At 38.2% G+C, this 20,880-nt stretch overlaps 1 protein-coding gene across 1 annotated transcript; it reads left to right on the top strand.

The window, feature by feature from the left end:
* Positions 1 to 2,272: 2,272 nt before the first annotated feature.
* LOC138891320 (uncharacterized) lies at positions 2,273 to 8,579 on the top strand. Its single transcript, XM_070174708.1, has 3 exons — positions 2,273 to 2,425; positions 2,546 to 2,848; positions 8,451 to 8,579. Exons 1-3 carry the CDS (start codon positions 2,273 to 2,275, stop codon positions 8,577 to 8,579), a joined length of 585 nt encoding a protein of 194 aa, XP_070030809.1.
* The last annotated feature ends 12,301 nt before the right edge of the window (positions 8,580 to 20,880 follow it).

The raw sequence follows: 20,880 nt of genomic DNA, 5'->3' as shown, positions 1-20,880 counted from the left end.
CTTCTCTAACGAATGCTAACTGATTAATAAGATGACTCATAACAACTTCAACAACTATAACCGACTATTAACTACTTTTATAGTGAAATTACTACTATGCCCTTAGGCTAATACCCCTATAGCTATAGTTTATAACAAGGTGCCATGGTGTATGTTGTTCGCTTATGATATAGTTCTGAATAATGAGACACGAAGCGGTGTTAATGAGAGGTTTGAGGTTTGGAGACATGCCCTTGAGTATAAATATTTCAAGTTGAGCAGGATTAAGAAAGAATATCAGGAGTACAAGTTCAACGTTGAGTCGAGTGAAGCGGTCTTGGATGTGAGGCTTAGATCACAGGTCATCCTCAAGAGAGGCAGTTTGAAGTACCTTGGGTCGGTTATGCAGGGGGACGGGGAGATCGACGAGGATGTCACACCGTATAGGGGTGGAGTGGATGAAATGGAGGTTAACATTTGGAGTCTTATGTAACAAGAAAGTGCCACTGATACTCAAAGGTATGTTTTATAGAGCAGTGGTCAGACCGGCCATGTTGTATGGGGCAGAGTGTTGGCCAGTTAAGAACTCACATATCTAGAAAATGAAAGTAGCAGAGATGAGGATGTTGAGGTGGATGTGCGAGCACACAAGGATGGATAAGATTAGGAATGGAGATGTTCGGGAGAAGGTGGATGTGGCCCATGTGGATGACAAAATGTGGGAAGCGAGGCTTAGATAGTTCGGGCACTTGCGAGAAGAGGGAGAGGGCAGCCTTTAAGAAGTATTAGAAAAAGGTGATCAGGCAGGACATGGTGTGACTTCTGATTTTCGAAGATATAGCCCTTGATAGGAAGGTGTGGAGGTCGAGCATTATTTTGGCTAGTAGAGCAAGAAAAGTTTGGGCTGAAGTGTCGGGGTAGTTGTGGTAAGGGGTAAATCCCGATGTGTGTTGTGGGGAAAGATCAATGGTATTGGGCATCTAGGATTGAGAGTAGTGGAATGGAAGCAGGGTTTTCCGTGTAGTTGGTAGGGAACGAGGGTGGAGGGTGTCCCTTAATCCAGGCTTGATATATTTTCGCCATCTAATGCTTCAACCTCCGGACCTCCTCTTGCAGTTCCGATTCTGACTCAACAATCTCCCTTGGTGGGTCTAGAACTCCAATGTCTGCTTCTTTGCTAGCCATGACTATTTGACGCTTTGACCGAGTGTTGTATGGATGACTTGCCAGGACGCCAACAAACTAACCACCTTCCTGAGAATTAAATAAATTCCCGAATAAATTCCCTTACCCATCATTTGAGGATCAGATTGTGCACGCGTAGAACTTATGAAAATTCTTCATGCATCTCATGTCATTGAAACCAGCATAAAAAGAATTATATAAAAGAAAAAGAACAAATCAAAACACTATTAAGAATAACAGAAAACGGGAAATTGCATTTCATTGAAAATAAAAGGATAGAAGGGTTTGAACATCAAAACAAGCAAACACTGAAAATCTGGATTACAACCCTAGAATAACCCAGATAACAGAAATAAAAATAAAGCAAACTACCAAAACTCCTTCCTGGTGGGGAGAGGAGTAGTTTCCCAATTGCTAAGCTTCACATTTGGGCTAACGAGCTGCACATCTGCTTTACTAGAGCCTTTACCAACTTCTACCATATTGACCTCATCGAACAAACTTTGGAACCTCTTGATCAGCTCTTCATCAACATCGACCATAGGTTTTGGGATTGAGGAGGTTGGAGGTTTTTCGGCCTCTGGCTTGACAAAAGACTTAAAGATGTGCGGGACAGGCATGGGGAATGACCATACTTTCTATTTCAGATTTTTTAACTCTTTTCGCGTCCTTCTCTGTGGGCATGAATCCCAGACCAAATGTACTCGGATTCCCACTAGGGAGCACTGGATGCACAATACCCTACAAAGATGAGCCCAGACTCTTGCCCGGCACAAAACCATTCTTCAACATTTCATTCGCTACCATGACAGACGCAGAGGATAGCTTAGGACCCGGAATACATTTTCCTTCAGGAATCTTCCCAACAGACACTGTTTCGAAAGTTTGATAGACCCAAGGTCCCTTATCATCTTCAGCTTCGATAAATGGAACAATTGTGTCATTACAAGCTGACAGATCCTCATCATCGTGCACGACTATTTCCTGCATGTCCCTTTCGAACTTCACCATTTGGTGGAGAAAAGACGGGACCGCCTTAGAAGCATGTATCCAAGGCCTTCCCAACAACAAATTGTAGGAGACAGCCATATCTAATACTTGGAATTCCATGGTGAACTCAACCGGCCCAACCATTCAACGTCTGGCTAGTGGATTTTTCTTGAGTGGAGGAATCTTGTACAAGAGGACTCTAGATTTAGGACTGCTGAGGTGCATAGATGCTAAAGAAGCTTCAACTATCATGGCCGAAGTGCATTTTAGAGTTTGCGGGCCGCATATGAATGGGTATGTGTTGGCAAAGAAGATACTTCGAGCAGGTTATTATTGGCTCACCATGGAACGAGATTGCATCAGCTTTGTTCGCAAATGTCATCAATTCTAGGTACACGATGATTTGAATCATTCTCCCCCATCTGAGTTACACACAATGTCTGCACCTTGGCCCTTTGTTGCTTGGGGTATGTATGTCATTGGACCAATTGAGCCGGCAACGTCAAACGGGCATAGGTTTATTCTGGTGGCCATTGATTACTTTACCAAGTGGGTCGAAGCTGTAACTTTCAAGTCCATGACCAACAAGGCAGTGGTGGATTTTGTTCATTCAAACATCATTTGTCAGTTCAGGATTCCTAAGGTGATCATCACAGACAATGCTGCTAATCTCAACAGTCATTTGATGAAAGAGGTATGCCAACAGTTCAATATCATGCATCGGAACTCCACTCCGTATCGCCCCAAGGCAAATGGAGTTGTTGATGCTGCCAACAAGAACATAAAGAAGATACTTCGTAAGATGGTTCGAGGTTCTAGGCAGTGGCATGAAAAGCTGCCTTTTGCCTTACTAGGTTATCACACTACTGTTCGCACTTCAGTAGGTGCAACTCTTTATTTGCTAGTATATGGAACTGAGGCAGTTATACTTGCAGAAGTTGAGATTCCATCCCTTCGGATCGTTGCAGAAGCTGAAATGATGATGATGAATGGGTCAAAACCTGGCTAGAGCAGTTGAGTTTTATTGATGAGAAAAGATTGGTTGCAGTATGTCATGGTCAATTGTATCAGAAGAGAATGACAAGAGCATACAAAAAAAAGGTGCGTCCTCGAAAATTCGAAGTGGGCTAGATGGTATTGAAATGCTTCCTTCCTCATCAGGCTGAAGCTAAAGTCAAGTTCGCCCCAAACTGGCAGAGGTCGTTCATAGTGACAAGAGTGTTGCCCAATGGTGCTTTGTATTTAACAAACTTATAAGGCAAATGTGTTGATATGTCTATCAATTCTGATGCGGTCAAGAGGTACTATGTATGAGTCCTTTGCTTATTTTCAATCCCATTTTTTACTTGACATGTTCAAGGTTGAAATGACGAAGACATTTTGTTCCGCTACCCAAATACTTTTATCCTTTGTTATCCCTTTTGAGCCTTATTTATTTTCTTTCATAACCCTCTTTTGGAATCAGTAACAGAATTAGAGAATAAAAAAATGAATGAATGAATGAAAATAAGAAAAATGAAAAAGAAGGAAAAAGAAAAAAAAGAGAAAAGAAAGAAAAAAAGAAAAAAAGAAAAAAAAAGAGAAAAAAGAAAGAAGAGAAAAAAAGAAAAAAAAGAAAAGAAAAGAAAAGAAAAGCAACAAAAACAAACAACTTCCTTTTGAACTACGTTCGACGTGATTCCTTTTAAGGATACATAGGCAACCTTACAGTTCGGTCCCATCAAAATAAAAATAAAAATTCCCTAGACCCAAAGAAACTGCGACAAAGTTTGGTTTTGAAAAGATCTGATTCCAAAAGTTATAATTTTGACCCCTTTTCATCTTAAATTATTTTGAACCTTCATGCCGCCCTTTCTTTCTAACCCTGTCGAAAAGCCTACATTACGGTCCAAAGAAAGACCTTCCGATCAATCTTTGAGGATGCCAGGTCAAGCGAGATAGAGGTATGATTTAGATCATGGTTAACACTTTGTTCATGGGCACAAGAGGTAAAATTTAAAGTGAGAGAGTCTTATTGGTGAAAACCCTAACGGGCACCGTAAGGCGATGATGAGCTGAGAGAAAATTTAAAATGAGAGAGTCATTTTGGTGAAAACCCTCACGGGCACCATAAGGCGATGGTAGTTAAGAGAGAATTTAAAATGAGAGGGTCTTATTGGTGAAAACCCTCGCGGGCACTATAGGGTGATGGTGAGGTGAGAGATGAAAAAAGGAGAGAGACTTGTTGGTGAAAACCCTTCGGGGCACTACAAATCGAATGAGGCTCATGACTCTACAGAGAAATTGGATCAGTGAAAGCCTGGTTTGTGAAGTATGAAGACATAACATGAACTGAACTATGATTGGTTGGAAAGATTAGACTGATCAATCCGAAATGCATGTCATGGTCATTAAAGCCAGCCGCTTCACTCAGATAAGTCTTCTTCATTGTTCTTCACATAGTCGTCTGTGTTCAAAATTTTCCTTTGTTCCTTTTGCCAAAAATCATTTCACTTTGCTCTTTGAGTCTATCGTTATGAATTTCTTTCGAGTTAGCCTTGTTGAACAAGAAGGAAAGGATTCCAAAGCCTACTACCAGCTTCTAAATTGCACAAAGCGGAGTTCGGCCAGGCACATTACAAGTGACATGATTTGGAATAAGCGGTATGTTGATAATTGAAGTTCAGGCGGCAAGGTGATTCTTGAATTTTGAGAAAGTAAAAAGATTCAGTAACATTCAGAATGAAAACACAATGCAACAAGTGAGTGTAAGAGATTCGGGTCATTCAGAGGTTTCGTGGTCCCATTCCAATCAAAGGGTCAAACAACTCCTTGCTGGCTCGAAACAGTTGATCAGAATGAAGCATGGCAGTGGCAGAAGCAGACACTCAGAAATGATTCCACAAACTAACCACCACGTTTTCAAACTAACAAGATTTTATTTGTCTGAAACAGGGGCAAGAAAATTTTTTAATCCACAAGGACCCTCCCACAAAGAAGACATGGTTCAGAGGCAAGAAATTCTGTTCAGAATCCTCCAAGAAGAGAGCATGGTTCAGGTAAGTTCATTTTCGGCTTCTCAGGACCCTCCTAGGTAATAGGATTTAAGTTTTCAAGTTTTCAGGACCCTCCTGGATAATGAGATTTAATTTAAAACTCTTAAGACCCTCCTGGATAATCGAATTTAATTTAAAATTTTCAGGACCCTCATAGATAATGGGACTTAATTTTAAAAAGTTCTCAGGACCCTCCTGGATAATGGGATTTAGCTTTTAAATTCTTAGAGCTCTTTAGGTAACATGATTCGATTAAAACTCACAGATGTTACTAGACCCCAAACTGGGGATGAAAATTTCTTTTGTTTTGTCTGTTTTGTTGTAATAGAAGGCGCCCATCTGGATAACGAGGGAATGCAATTCAAGTTTTTGGCGATCAGGCACCCACCTGGATAACAAGGGAATACAATTTAAGTTTCTGGCAACCAGGCGCCTACCTGGATAACAAGGGAATACAATTCAAGTTTTGGTAAGCAGGCGCCCACTTGGATAATGAGGGAATACACTTCAAGTTTCTGGCAATCAGGCGCCCACCTGAATAATGAGGGAATACAATTCATGTTTTTGGTAATCAGGCACCCACCTGGATAACGAGGGAATACAATTAAGTTTCTGGTAATTAGGCGCCCACCTGGATAACGAGGGAATACAATTCAAGTTTTGGTAATCAAGAGCCCACCTGGATAACGAGGGAATACAATTCAAGTTTCTAGCAATTAGGTTCCACCTGGAGAACGAGGGAATACAATTCAAGCTTTAAGTCAATGGCAGGCGACAACCTGGAGAACGAGGGAATACAATTCAAGTTTCTGGAAATCAAGCACCCACCTGGATAACGCGGGAATACAGTTCAGGTTTTGGTAATCAGGCGCCCACCTGGATAACGAGGGAATACAATTCAAGTTTTTGACAGTCAGGCGCCCACCTGGATAACGAGTGAATACAATTCAAGTTTTTGATAATCAGGAACCCACTTGGATAACGAGGGAATACTGTTCAAGTTTCTGGCAATCAGGTGCCCACCTGGATAATGAGGGAATACAATTCAAGTTTTTGGTAATCAGGCACCTACATGGATAACGAGGGAATACAGTTCAAGTTTTGGTAATCAGGCACCTACCTGGATAACGAGGGAATATAATTCAAGTTTTTGGTAATCAGGTACCCACCTAGATAACGAGGGAACACAGTTCAAGTTTTGGTTATCAGGCGCCCACCTGGATAACGGAGGAATACAATTCAAGTCTTTGGTAATCAGGCGCCCACCTGGATAACGAGGGAATACAATTCAATATTTTGATAATCAGGCACCCACCTGAATAACGAGGGAATACAGTTCAAGTTTCTGGCAATTAGGCGCCCACCTGGATAACGAGGGAATACAATTCAAGTTTTTGGTAATCAGGCACCCACCTAAATAACGAGAGAATACAATTCAAGTCTTTGGTAATCAGGCACCCAGTTTTTGGTAATCAGGCACCCACCTGGATAACGAGGGAATACAATTCAAGTTTTTGGTAATCAGGCGCCCACCTAGAGAACGAGGGAAGTCATTTCAAGTTTTAAGTCAATGGCAGGCGCCCACCTGGAGAATGAGGGAATTTATTTCGAGTTCAAGTCGTTGGCAGGCACCCACTTGCAGAACGAGGGAATTCGTTTCAAGTTTCAAGTAGGTCGCAGGCGCCCACCTGGAGAACGAGGGAATCCATTTCAAAATTATTATGATTTTCAAGTAAGCAACAGGCACCCACTGGATGATTAGATGTCTTATTGGGCCATAAACCCATTTTGACATAATTTGGATCGGCCTCCTACAACGGGACACAGTTCCTGGGACCGAACCCTGCTAGGTTTAAATGATATGATGCACATAAGTATGACCTAAAGGCTGACCTATGGTTGGGGCTCACTAGACAAGACAATGCGGGGCCGCACGTGGTCGATGGCGGCTGCTCTAGCTGTCCGCCCACTCCACGCTCCCACGCCACCCCCTCAAGACACGGGTGACTCACAAAAAGGCCGTGTACGCTCAAACGTACTCCGGAAGACTTGTTGCAGAAAGAAGACTCGGGGTTATGCAAATGATGACAGTTATAAAGCATTAACATATAAGGGAAAAACTATAAACATATAAACAACTAGCAAATAAAATGACATAAACAAAATAAAAATCCAATAAAGCAAATAAAACACATAAAAACCTCAACCGAAAATCCAGTCTAAAATCTCAAATACCTAAACATAAGAATCCATGGTTTTAAAAACTTATGAAAGTTCTAAAATCCATGCTGCCAAGGGAAAATGAAATGACCAAAGACATTAAAATCGGCACATGCTTTCTGTACTCGCGCCTGACTTGATAGGTATAGACTCAAATTGAACTAAAATATTAAAGAGATTCGAACAACTAAGCGAGTGACGAATAGAGGACTCGATCAGACAAACTGCCAGTAGGATTCACAGGTAAGCACATCACTGATTCACAATTCTCTCAACAAATATAAGATCCATCAAAGCGCAAGTAATCATATCAACACCAAATAAATCTCAATTCGATCAAAAGAAAGAGGCACGCAACTGAATCATAACGCATTGAAACATGTATTTATACCCACTATTGATATCACATCAAAGCAAAAATAAGAGAAGGAATCGAAAATGAACCTGGAATTGGAACCTCTTGATTAATAACACTTCAATGGCTACAATTATTCGCAGAAGACGAGTTCGAATAGAGGATTGCAATAGGAGCCACAAACCAACTTCAAATTGGCACTTCGACCCATATCGACAACGAACTAGAACCAAAGCTTCAATCGAAATCCATTTCTGAACATCACAACCGGAAGAAGAAACTAAAATATTTATTTTTTAGGTATTTTCTGATTTTCCGGAAATGGAACAATACTTGAACAAAAATCAAACTCAAAACTATTTTTTGTATTTTCTGACTTGAGACAGAATGAACGAAAACCAGAAGAAGAAAAATAAAAAACCAAGCCCTAATTTCTTCTCCTCCGATCTCTGTCGAAATTTCTGTCTCTGAAATTTTTTCTCCCCCTTTCAATCTTTGTCCAGACCCAAATATATAGCCCTCTCTACCAAAATTACTCACACAGGGGATTGCCAATTGTCAGGAGGTGACACTATTAAGAATGTTCTATGTGTTCCTGCATTCAAGTTCAATCTTTTGTCTGTCTCCAAATGACAAAAGACCTGAACTACTTTGCTTCTTTCTTCCCTACATTTTGTGTATTTCAGGACCTCTGGTCTGGGAGGATGAAGGAGATTGACAGGGAGAAATATGGGCTACACCATGACCTCAGCGAGAGTTACACAACAGATTGTATTCTTGCAAAGCTTTTGCAATTACCAAATAAGGAGATCTAGATATATGGCACAAGAGAATGGGACATGTACCTTTGGCAGTTCTTAGAAAATTACAATGTTTCAGAAATAGTATAGACTTTAATAATGCTCATAGGTGTGAGATCTACCCGTTGGCAAGGCAAACTAGAATGCCATTTCCACTAAGTACTACTAGAAGTGTTGAAGCTTTTCAACTAATTCACGTGGATGTTTTGGGACCCGACAAGGTTGCTACCTATAACGGAATAAAGTTTTTTCTCACATTAGAGGACGATTACACTAGATGGACATGGACTTTTGTATCGAGACTGGAATCTAATGTAGTTTTCACACTTAAAAACTTTCTTGCAATGACTAAGACTCAATTTGGCAAGTCTATCAAGATGTTTAGGTCAGATAATTGAAGTGAATTTTTCAATACTCATTGTAGAGAATTGTTTCAATTACATAGGATCTTACATCAAAGTTCATGTCCTTAAACACCCTAATAGAATGGAGTAGTAAAGAGAATACACATATATATTTTAGAAATTGCAAGGGTTCTGAGATCCCAAGTCCATCTACCAAGTAGATTTTGGGGAGACTGTATTGAGACAATGGTATATCTTATCAATAGAGTGCCCTCCACTTTTCTTGGCAATAAATCACCTTTTGAGTTGTTGTATCACAAGAAACCTTCCCTATTTCATCTAAGGATCATACAATGCTTGTGTTTTGCTTCCCTACTGCCTATAATTGATAAGTTTGGCCATAGAGCTATGAAGTGTATGTTATTTTCAATTTATAAAGTATACAAGCTACTTGATCTTGAGCACAATGTATTTTTTATCATCAGAGATGTAACCTTTTTGAAGAAGCATTCCCTTTTCATAATCTAGAAATGGGGACTGATCAGTCTTTTTTAGATAATCTGGATATGAGATCATTCCATGATCATAATGATGGAGATCATGACGCTTCTCTTCCTTCTACATCAGCCCCTGCTACTGAATTATTGTCAGATTCATCCAATGCCTCTTCTTTAGAGAATTCACCAAAACATAACTGAGACTAGGAGCATTCAGAGTCCCTTCTAACTCCTGCATCACCTGCAGCTCATGAACCACATTTTGATGATGTTAGAAGATCAAGCAAGATTTATAGACCTCCCATTTGGCTTTAGGATTATGTTAAAGCTGACAAAGATGTACAAACCAATATTGTTAGATACCCAATAGCTGCTGTCAAAGGCCATGATCACTTATCTCCTAAATATCAATGCTACTTATCATACATCTCATCTGAACAAGAACCAAATAGATACTATGAGGATGCAAAAGATAAAAGATGGATTGAGGCTATGCAGGCATAAATAAAAGCATTGGAAAACAACAAAACATGGAAGATAGTATCATTGCCCCAAGGAAGAGAGCTATAGGATGCAAATGGTTGTATAAGATTAAGTACAAGGTAATTGGAGAGGTTGAAAGGTTCAAGGCACTACTTGTGGCCAAAGGGTAATATAAGAAGGAAGGATTAGATTACTAAGAAACATTATCACCAGTAGTGAAGATGGTAACTGTCAGAAGTTTAATTGCTTTAGCTGCTGCCAAACATTGGACCATCCACCAAATGGATGTTTACAGTTCTTTTCTACAAGGTGATTTAACTGAAGAAGTGTTCAGATGCATTCCACCTGGCTTTGTAGGATCTAACAATAAGTCATTGGTATGCAAATTTCATAAGTCCCTCTATGGGATTAAGCATGCATCTCGACAATGGAATATCAAGCTCACTAGAGCATTCATTGCTTCAAGATTCCAACCGAGTCACCTAGATTGCTCCTTGTACACCAAAAGAACTTTAGGGAAGTTGGTAGTGTTCCTTGTAATGTAAATGACCTTATTATTACTAGAGATAATCTATAGTTAATACAAGAGACCAAATCACAGTTGCAAGATAGCTTCAAGATCAAAGATTTGGGAGAGCTAATATATTTTCCAGGAATTGAATTTGCTAGAAGTAAAGAGCGTATCTTGATGCATCAAAGAAAGTATAGCTTGGAGTCAATAGCTGATTTGGGTCTATCAAGTTGTAAACATGTTACTTCACCCTTGGAGTTGAATGCCAAGTTGACCACTTGGAGTTTGATACACACACAGGTTCTACAATTAATGATACTCTACTAAAGGATCCTGGCATATCAAAGGTTACTTGGTAGATTGTTGTATTTGACAATCACCAGACGTGAGATCTTATTTGCAGTTCAAACTTTAAGTTAGTTAATGCACAGTCCCAAATCATCTCACATGGAAGCTCCCCTCAAAGTTGTGAAATATGTTAAATAGGGTCCTGGTCTAGGGGTGTTGATGAAGACTGAATGTTCTGGATCTCTAGCATCCTTCTGTGATTCTGATTGAGAAGCATGTCCCAACAACAGAAGATATATAATAGGATATTTAGTGAAGTTTGGTGATTCCCTCATTTCATGGAAATCCAAGAAACAATCAATAGTTTTCAGAAGTTCTGCTGAGGTAGAGTACATGAGTCTTGCTTCGATTGTGGCTGAGATTGTTTGGCTTGTTGGTTTGTTTAAAGAGTTATGGGTTGTTCAATAAGCTCAAGTTCCTATTTATAGTGATAGTAAGTCAGCAATTCAGATTACTTCCAATCCAGTCTTTCACAAATGGACCAAACACATGGACATCAATTGTCATTTTGTGCATGAAAAGATCCAGTTGGGATTTATTTACACTATCTAAACACTGATCAACAATCTGATATCCTCACTAAAGGCTTGAGCAGAATGTAACATGGAAACTTATTATCCAAGATAGGGATGAAGAATATCTTCACCTCTTCCAGCTTGTGGGGGGGGGGTGTTGTAGTATAAATAATGTTATTAGTTATGTAACAATACTTAACTAGTTTAGCCAACTATAGTTAGAAGTTAGTTAAAGTGGTTATACTTGTATAAAGAGAATATGCTAATGTACAACTATTAGATAACAGAAATAAAGATTCATTTTTTTGTTACCCTAATATGATACTTGTAATAGCCCTTAACAACAGGGATGCGAAAGAAATCATCATCCAAATAAGGTATTGCCTATGACTTCTAGACCAGTTCATATGTTGTTTCTTTCCTCCAAAGCCTTATAGTTATTTTCCAAGCTTAACACAACCTTAATTCCATAACCTTTTGCTTTAGATATCACAAAATCTAACCCCTTCAAATTACAATAAGTTACACAAAAGTTAGACTTTGGAGATACAGAAAAAGAACATTAATTAGGCCATAACATATAGAATGATAAAACAAAATGAGTATAGTACTAAAAGTAAACCTTAAACATGGCCATAGTTGTCATATTATAGACATAGGAGCTACAAACCATATGATAAGAAAATTGTTGCACCATGGAATACAAACAGAAAATACAAGACAAGTTCAATTACCAACATGGGATTCTGCCAAAATTACTCACATAGGGGATTGTCAATTGTTAGGAGGTGACACAATTAAAAATGTTCTATTTGTTCCTGCCTTCAAGTTCAATCTTTTGTTTGTCTCCAAGGTGACAAAAGACCTGAACTATTTTGCTTCCTTCTTCCCTACATTTTGTGTATTTCAGGACCTCTTGTCTAGGAGGGTAAAGGAGATTGATAGGGAGGAAGATGGGATGTACACCATGACCTCAGCAGAGTCACACAACAGATTGCATTCTTGCAAAGCTTTTGCAGTTATCAAATAAGGAGATCCTTATATATGGCACAAAAGAATGAGACATGTACCTTTGGGAATTCTTAGAAAATTACAATGTTTCAAAAATAGTAGACTTTGATATACCCCTTGGCAAGGCAAACTAGAATGCCATTTTCACTACGTACTACTAGAAGTGTTGAAGCTTTTCAACTAATTCACATGGATGTTTGTGGACCCTACAAGGTTACTACCTATAATGGAATAAAGTTTTTTCTTACATTAGTGGATGGTTACACTAGATGGACTTGGACTTTTCTATTGAGACTGAAATCTGATGTAGTTTTCATACTTAAAAACTTCCTTGCTATGACTAAGACTCAATTTGGCAAGTCTATCAAGATGTTTAGGTCAATAATAGAAGTGAAGTTTTCAATAATCATTGTAAAGAATTGTTTCAGTTACATAGGATCTTACATAAAATTTCATATCCTTACACACCCCAACAGAATAGAGTAGTAGAGAGAAGTGGTAGACATATTTTTGAAATTGCAAGGGCTATCAGATTCCAAGGCCATCTACCAGCTAGATATTGAGGAGATTGTATTGAGACAGCGGTATTTCTTATTAGTAGAGTTCCCTCCACTGTTCTTGGCAATAAATCACCTTTTGATTTGTTGTATCACAAACAACCTTCTCCATCTCATCTAAGGATCATAAAATGCATGTGTTTTGCTTCCCTACTGCCTATAACTTATAAGTTTGGCCATAGAGCTATGAAGTGTGTGTTATTATCCCCTTAGAAAGTATACAAGCTACTTGATCTTAAGCACAATGTATTTTTTATCAAAGGCGATGTAACCGTTTTGAAGAAGAATTCTCTTTTCAGAATCCAGAAGTGGGGATTGATCAGTTTTTTTAGATAATCTAGATATGAGATCATTCAATGATCATAATGATGTAGATAATGAGGCTTCCCTTCCTTCTGCATCAGCTTTTGCTACTGAATCATTCTCAGATTCATCCAACGCCTCTTCTTAAGAGAATTCACCAAAACTTAACTGAGACTAGGAGCATTCAGAGTCCCTTCTAGCTCTTGCATCACCTGCAGCTCATGAACCACATTTTAATGATGTTAGAAGATCCAGAAAGATTTCTAGACCTCTCATTTGGATTTAGGATTATGTCAGAGCTGACAAAGTTGTACAAACCAATAGTTGTAGGTACCCAATAGCTGTTGTCATAGGCTATGATCACTTGTCTCCCAAATACCAAATCTACTTATCGCATATCTCATCTGAGCAAAAACCAAATAGTTACTATAAGGATGCAAAAGATGAAAGATGGATGAAGGCTATGCAGGCAGAAATAAAAGCATTGGAGGACAACAAAACATGGAAGATGGCATCATTGCCCCCAACGGAGAGAGCTACAGGATGCAGATGGTTGTATAATATTAAGTACAAGGCAACTTGAGAGGTTGAAAGATTAAAGGCACGACTTGTGGCCAAAGGGTAATATCAGAAGAAGGATTAGATTACCAAGAAACATTCTCAGCAGTAGTGAAGATGGTAACTGTCAGAAGTTTAATTGCCTTAGCTACTGCCAAGCATTGGACCATCCCCTAAATAGGTATTTACAATTCTTTTCTACAAGGTGATTTAACTAAAGAAGTGTTCATGTGCATTCCACCTGGCTTTGTAGGCTTTAACAATAAGTCATTGGTATGCAAATTTCATAAGTCCCTCTATGGGCATAAGCATGCATCTCGACAATGGAATATCAAGCTCACTACAACACTCTTTGCCTCAGGATTCCAACAGAGTCACCTAGATTACTCCTTATTCACCAAAGAACTTCAGGGTAGTTGGTAGGGGTCCTTGTAATGTAGACGACTTTATTATTACTAGAGATAATCTACAGCTAATACAAGAGACCAAATCACAATTGTAAGATAACTTCAAGATCAAAGATTTGGGAGAGCGAAAATGCTTTCCAGGAATTGAATTTGCCAGAAGTAAAGAGTGTATCTTGATGCATCAGAGGAAGTATAGCTTGGAATTAATTGCTGATTTTGGTCTATCAAGTTGTAAACCTATTACTTCACCCTTGGAGTTGAATCCCAAGCTGACCATAATGGAGTTTGATACACACACAGGTTCTACAACAGATGATACTCTACTAAAGGATCCTGGGCATATCAAAGGTTACTTGGTAGATTGTTGTATTTGACAATCACCAGACGTGAGATCTCATTTGCAGTTCAAACCTTAAGTCAATTAATGCACAGTCCCAAATCATCTTATATGGAAGCTGCCCTCAAAGTTGTGAGATATGTTAAAAACTATCCTGGTCTAGGGGTGTTGATGAAGGCTGAATGTTCTAGATCTCTAGCATCCTTCTGTGATGCTGATATGGAAGCATTTCCCAACAGTAGAAGATCTATAACAGGATATTTAGTGAAGTTTGGTGATTCCCTCATTTCATGGAAATCCAAGAAACAATCAATAGTTTTCAGAAGTTCTGCTAAGGCAGAGTATAGGAGTCTTTCTTCGATTGTAGCTGAGATTGTTTTGCTTGTTGGTCTGTTTAAAGAGTTAAGGGTTGTTCAACAAGCTCTAGTTCCTATTTATAGTGATAGTAAGTCAGCAATTCAGATTGCTGCCAATCCAGTCTTTCACGAACAAACCAAATACATAAACATCAATTGTCATTTTGTACGTGAAAAGATTTAGTTGGGATTGATTCACACTACCTAATGTTAACACTACTGTTCAATAATCTAATATCCTCACTAAAGGCTAGAGAAGAATGCAACATGGTTACTTATTATCCAAGCTAGGGATAAAGAATATCTTCACCTCCTCCAACTTGAGGAGGGTGTTGAGAGTAGTAGTTGTAGTATAAGTAATGTGGTTAGTTGTGTAACATAACTTAACTATAGTTTAGCCAACTATAGTTATAAGTTAGTTAAAGTAGTTATACTTGTATAAAGAGAACATGCTAATATACAACTGTCAGATAACAGAAATAAAGATTCATTTTTTTGGTTACCCTAATATGATTCTTGTAATAGCCCTTAACAGCAGGGCTGCAAAAGAAATCATCATCCGAATTGATGTAATGCCCATGAGTTCTAGCCCAGTTCACATATTGTTTCTTTCCTCCAAAGCTCTCATAGTTATTTCCCAAGCTTAATACAACATTAATTCCATACCTTCGTGCTTCAGATATCACAAAGTCCAACCCCTTTAAATTACAATAAGTTACACAAAAGTTAGACTTTGGAGATACAAAAAGAGCACATTATTTAGAACATAACAAATAGAAGGATAAAACAAAATGATTATAATACTAAAAGTAGACCTTAAACATGGCCATAGTTGTCATATTGTAGACATAGGAGCTACAAGCCATATGATAGGAAAATTGTTGCACCATGGAACACAAACAAAAAATACAACACAAGTTCAATTACCAAAAAGGGGATTCTACCAAAAATTACTCACATAAGGGATTGTCAATTGTCTGGAGGTGACACAATTAAGAATGTTCTATGTATTCATACCTTCGGGTTCAATCTTTTGTCCGTGATTAAGGTGATAAAAGACTTGAACTATTTTGCTTCCTTTTCCCTACAGTTTATGTATTTCAGGACCTATTGTCTGGGAGGGTGAAGGAGATTGATAGGGAGGAAGATGGGCTACACCATGACCTCAGCGGAGTCACACAATATATTGTATTCTTGCAAATATTTGCAGTTATCAAACAAAGAGATCTAGATATATGGCACAAGAGAATGGGACATGTACCTTTGGCAATTTTTAGAAAATTACAATGTTTCAGAAATAATATAGACTTTAATAATGCTCCCCTTGGCAAGGCAAACTAGAATGCCATTTCCACTAAGTACTACTAGAAGTATTGAAGCTTTTCAACTAATTCACATGGATGTTTTAGGACCCTACAAGGTTGCTACCTATAACGGAATAAAGTTTTTTCTCACATTAGAGGACGATTACACTAGATGGACATGGACTTTTGTATCGAGACTGGAATCTAATGTAGTTTTCATACTTAAAAACTTTCTTGCAATGACTAAGACTCAATTTGGCAAGTCTATCAAGATGTTTAGGTCAGATAATGGAAGTGAATTTTTCAATACTCATTGTAGAGAATTGTTTCAATTACATAGGATCTTACATCAAAGTTCATGTCCTTAAACACCCTAATAGAATGGAGTAGTAAAGAGAATACACATACATATTTTAGAAATTGCAAGGGTTCTGAGATCCCAAGTCCATCTACCAAGTAGATTTTGGGGAGACTGTATTGAGACAACGGTATATCTTATCAATAGAGTGCCCTCCACTTTTCTTGGCAATAAATCACCTTTTGAGTTGTTGTATCACAAGCAACCTTCCCTATCTCATCTAAGGACCATAAAATGCTTGTGTTTTGCTTCCGTACTGCCTATAACTGATAAGTTTGGCCATAGAGCTATGAAGTGTATGTTATTTTCAATTTAGAAAGTGTACAAGCTACTTGACTTGAGCACAATGTATTTTTTATCATCAGAGATGTAACCTTTTTGAAGAAGCATTCCCTTTTCATAATCTAGAAGTGGGGATTGATCAGTCGTTTTTAGATAATCTGGATATGAGATCATTCCATGATCATAATGATGGAGATTATGAGGCTTCTCTTCCTTCTGCATCAACCCCTGCTGCTGAATTATTGTCAGATTCATCTAATCCCTCTTCTTCCGAGAATTCATCAAAACTTAAATGAGATCAGGAGCATTCAAAGTCCCTTCCAACTCCTGCATCAATTGCAGCTCATGAACCACCTTTTGATGATGTTAGAAGATCAAGCAGGATTTCTAGACCTCTCATTTGGCTTTAGGATTATGTTAGAGCTGACAAAGATGTACAAACCAATAGTTGTAAATACCCAATAGTTGTTGTCATAGGCCATGATCACCTGTCTCCTAAATATCAAAGCTACTTATCGCAGATCTAATCTGAACAAGAACAAAATAGTTACTATGAGGATGCAAAAGATAAAAGATGGATTGAGGCTATGTAGGCAGAAATAAAAGAATTGGAGGACAACAAAACCTGGAAGATAGTATCATTGTCCCCAAGGAAGAGAGCTATACGATGAAAATGGCTGTATAAGATTAAGTACAAGGCAACTGGAGAGGTTGAAAGGTTCAAGGCATGACTTGTAGTCAAAGGGTACAATCTGAAGGAAGGATTAGATTACTAAGAAAGATTCTCACCAGTAGTGAAAATGGTAGCTATCAGAAGTTTAATTGCTTTAGCTGCTGCCAAACATTAGTCCATCCACCAAATGGATGGTTACAATTCTTTTCTACATGGTGATTTAATTGAAGTGTTCATGTGCATTCCGCATGGTTTTGTAGGCTCTAACAATAAGCCATTGATATGCAAATTTCAAAAGTACCTATATGGGCTTAAGCAGGCATCTCGACAATGGAATATCAAACTCACTACAACACTCCTTGCCTCAAGATTCCAACAGAGTCACCTAGATTACTCCTTGTTCACCAAAAGAACTTCAGCGCAGTTGGTAGTGGTCCATGTATATGTAGATGACCTAATTATTACTGGAGATAATCTACAACTAATACAGTTTTGAATTTACCAGAAGTAAAGAGCGTATCTTGATGCATCAGAGGAAGTATAGATTGGAGTTAATAGCTGATTTGGGTCTATCAAGTTGTAAAACTATTACTTCACCCTTGGAGTTGAATGCCAAGTTGACCACATTGGAGTTTGATACACACACAGGTTCTACAACTAATGATACTCTACTAGAGCATCCTGGTCCATATCAAAAGTTACTTAGTAGATTGTTGTATTTGACAATCACCAGATGTGAGATCTCTTTTGCAGTTCAAACCTTAAGTCAGTTCATGTACAGTCCCAATCATCTCACTTGGAAGCTGCCCTCAAAGTTGTGAGATATTTTCAAGATTGTCCTGGTGCCATGCTCCCTTTTTCCCCTTCAAATAGAGAGGAGTTTCCGGGTTTCGACATTCATGGGGTGTAATGATTCATTTTTTTGGGAATTGGATATTTGAAGAGTCACCACCTTATGATTTAAGGCACATTAGGACACCCATAGAGTTCTTTTGCAACTATATTTGATAACCAGAGATTGGGTAAGAGCTTGAAATTATCCTAAGGGGAAGGTGTTAGGCCCCTCTTAGGATCCACTAGTGTGGTTTCCGGCCAGACAATTTTTTGTGAATTTGTGCAATTAGCAAGTAATCAAATAAAAGGCTCAAGTAATAGGGGAATTAAGTTAAACACACAAGTGTTTGAAAACAATTATTGAAAGGAAAGTTAGAAAGAGTTATAAGCTAAACATGCTTGTAAAAATAAAGGGGGTCCTAGGTTTGTTTTTAATATAGATCACCTCAATGCAATACCCGGTATGACACTCCTCAGAAGAAGGAATACACGTGGTATTAGCACACCGGTCATCATATCCATATCTACCCTTCCTACCCCATTAACGTATTAAGGCACAGATTGGTCTCGACCTCTATTGCATGCTATTACCTATCCCATTTCTATCAGTCCCGGAGGAATTAGGACTACTATTCCTATAAGAGGGAGGATTTTAGGCTGACTCTTAGGTTTAAAGGTAAAAAAACTAAGGCGATATATAAAACACGTAGGACTGCATTTTGAGAGGAACATATAAACAATTAGAGGGCCCATATATACCTCCGCAAATAATTCATATAAATAGCATGACTTAAACACAGTTAAGGTCTGAATTTTTAAAATCCTAAAGTAGAGTTTGAGTCAGAACCAGATTCATTGTATAACTCAGAAAAGAAGTCTAAATCAAGCCTGCCTGCTGGTTGTAGCAGTTGGTAATTAACAAAGGCAATTCCAGTTTTATTTAAACAGTTACCTAAGGCTTGCCTAGGCGTAATAGTAATGTCCTATGAGCATGATATCTATATCGATTAAGAATGCAGTAGAGCAGTGGTTAATTTTAAACAACTGATCTGGATCCTATAGGCATGCTTTCTAATGATATTGATTAACACAAAAAGAGTATGTTATTTAATCTGATTCAGACAGGCACGAGTCAAACTGATTTTAACTAAACATGTTTTAGACCTTATAGGCATGATTTCTATTACAACTGATTTTAAATCCTATAGGCATGGTATCTAATTATTAAAAGCTGACTTTGGACTAAAAGGCATGATCTCTAAGGGAAACAAATCTGGATACATGCTGTAATGAAAAATTGGACTTCAATTACTTTACATCCTATAGGCATGATATCTAATTATAAGCGGATTTTTAACCCTATAGGCATGCTCTCTACTGTTAAAGATTTAGACCCTATAAACATGGTTTCTAATTGTGAAAAGTAAAGCATTCAGAATATATTTTAAACCAAAGTAGATCCTATAGGCATGTTATCTAAAAGACTATATTTGGAATAAAATAGACCCTATAGGCATGTTATCTACCAAATTTACCCACAAGATACTACTACCCACCCTTTTTCACTAATCACCCCATAATTATTTATAAATTATTACAGACCCAATGATTGAATTACAAAAGAAGTTTAGAAATAAGAAATTACAACCAAAGGAAGCCTGATCTTGACTTCCTCTCTAAGTTATGTAATGAACCACTGCAATGCCAGATTTCAAAGCCTTTTCTCATAATTGGGTGTGTCAGAGTTCCCTGAGGACCTCAAGGGATCCCGGGCAGTGCTCACACCCAGATTTATATAACCAAATAGAATGAGTGTAGTGTGGAAGGGCCAGCCCTTATGTGTCCAAATTCAGAGTGAGCTCAAGGGTCCCAAGGCAAGGATCACACAAGAGGGGCAGAACCTAGATTCTAAGAATATAGTGGAAGTACAGAACATAGTTTGAAAAAGAGATTTATTTTTAAAAGCTGGACTAATAGTCCAGTTTGAATGCAATTAGTGACAGAGGTGATTTAAATCAGTAGTAGTAGTAAAACTCCAAACTACACAGAATCAGTAGTCATTTAGAGGGGTCAAGGGATTTTGGGGATACATTTGCCTGTAAGCACATGAACCTAGCAGAGGTTTGGTTTGGTGATGCACAATAATAGCTGATGCTGGCACGACCACAAACCATTCAAAGGAACACAAACACTTAGAGGGGATATGGGGGTTTGGGGTTCATAAGACAGAGTATGCTTTAAAACACACATAGGGGAAACATTAATTTAAAGGGAAAGGGAACATATTACAGCATGCTAATAATGTAAGTTGACTGCAGAAATATGAGCAGAAGTATGCAAGAGAGAAAGAAATTGAAGCAACTAAAGAAGCATGTTGTTGTTGGGGCTTAAAAATTAACTAGGACATACCAATAAAGAAGCAAAGTGCAGAAAGGTAAAGCAAGGAAGATTCCACAGTCTAGCCTTGGCTTTCAGCCGGCTAGACAAAGCAATAGCACAAGTAGTAGTAAAGAAAGAGATAGTTTTTTGACTGTAAGTGTGTGTTCTGAACTCAAATTATCCATGTCTTTGAAAGAAGAGGGGTATGGTAATTATAATTTTGAAAACTAGTGAAGAATAATGTAATAAGGAAAATTTT

Source organism: Nicotiana sylvestris, chromosome 5 (genome assembly GCF_000393655.2).
Source record: "Nicotiana sylvestris chromosome 5, ASM39365v2, whole genome shotgun sequence".
Classification (NCBI taxonomy): domain Eukaryota; kingdom Viridiplantae; phylum Streptophyta; class Magnoliopsida; order Solanales; family Solanaceae; genus Nicotiana; species Nicotiana sylvestris.
This window is presented reverse-complemented; position numbering and strand designations above follow the sequence as displayed.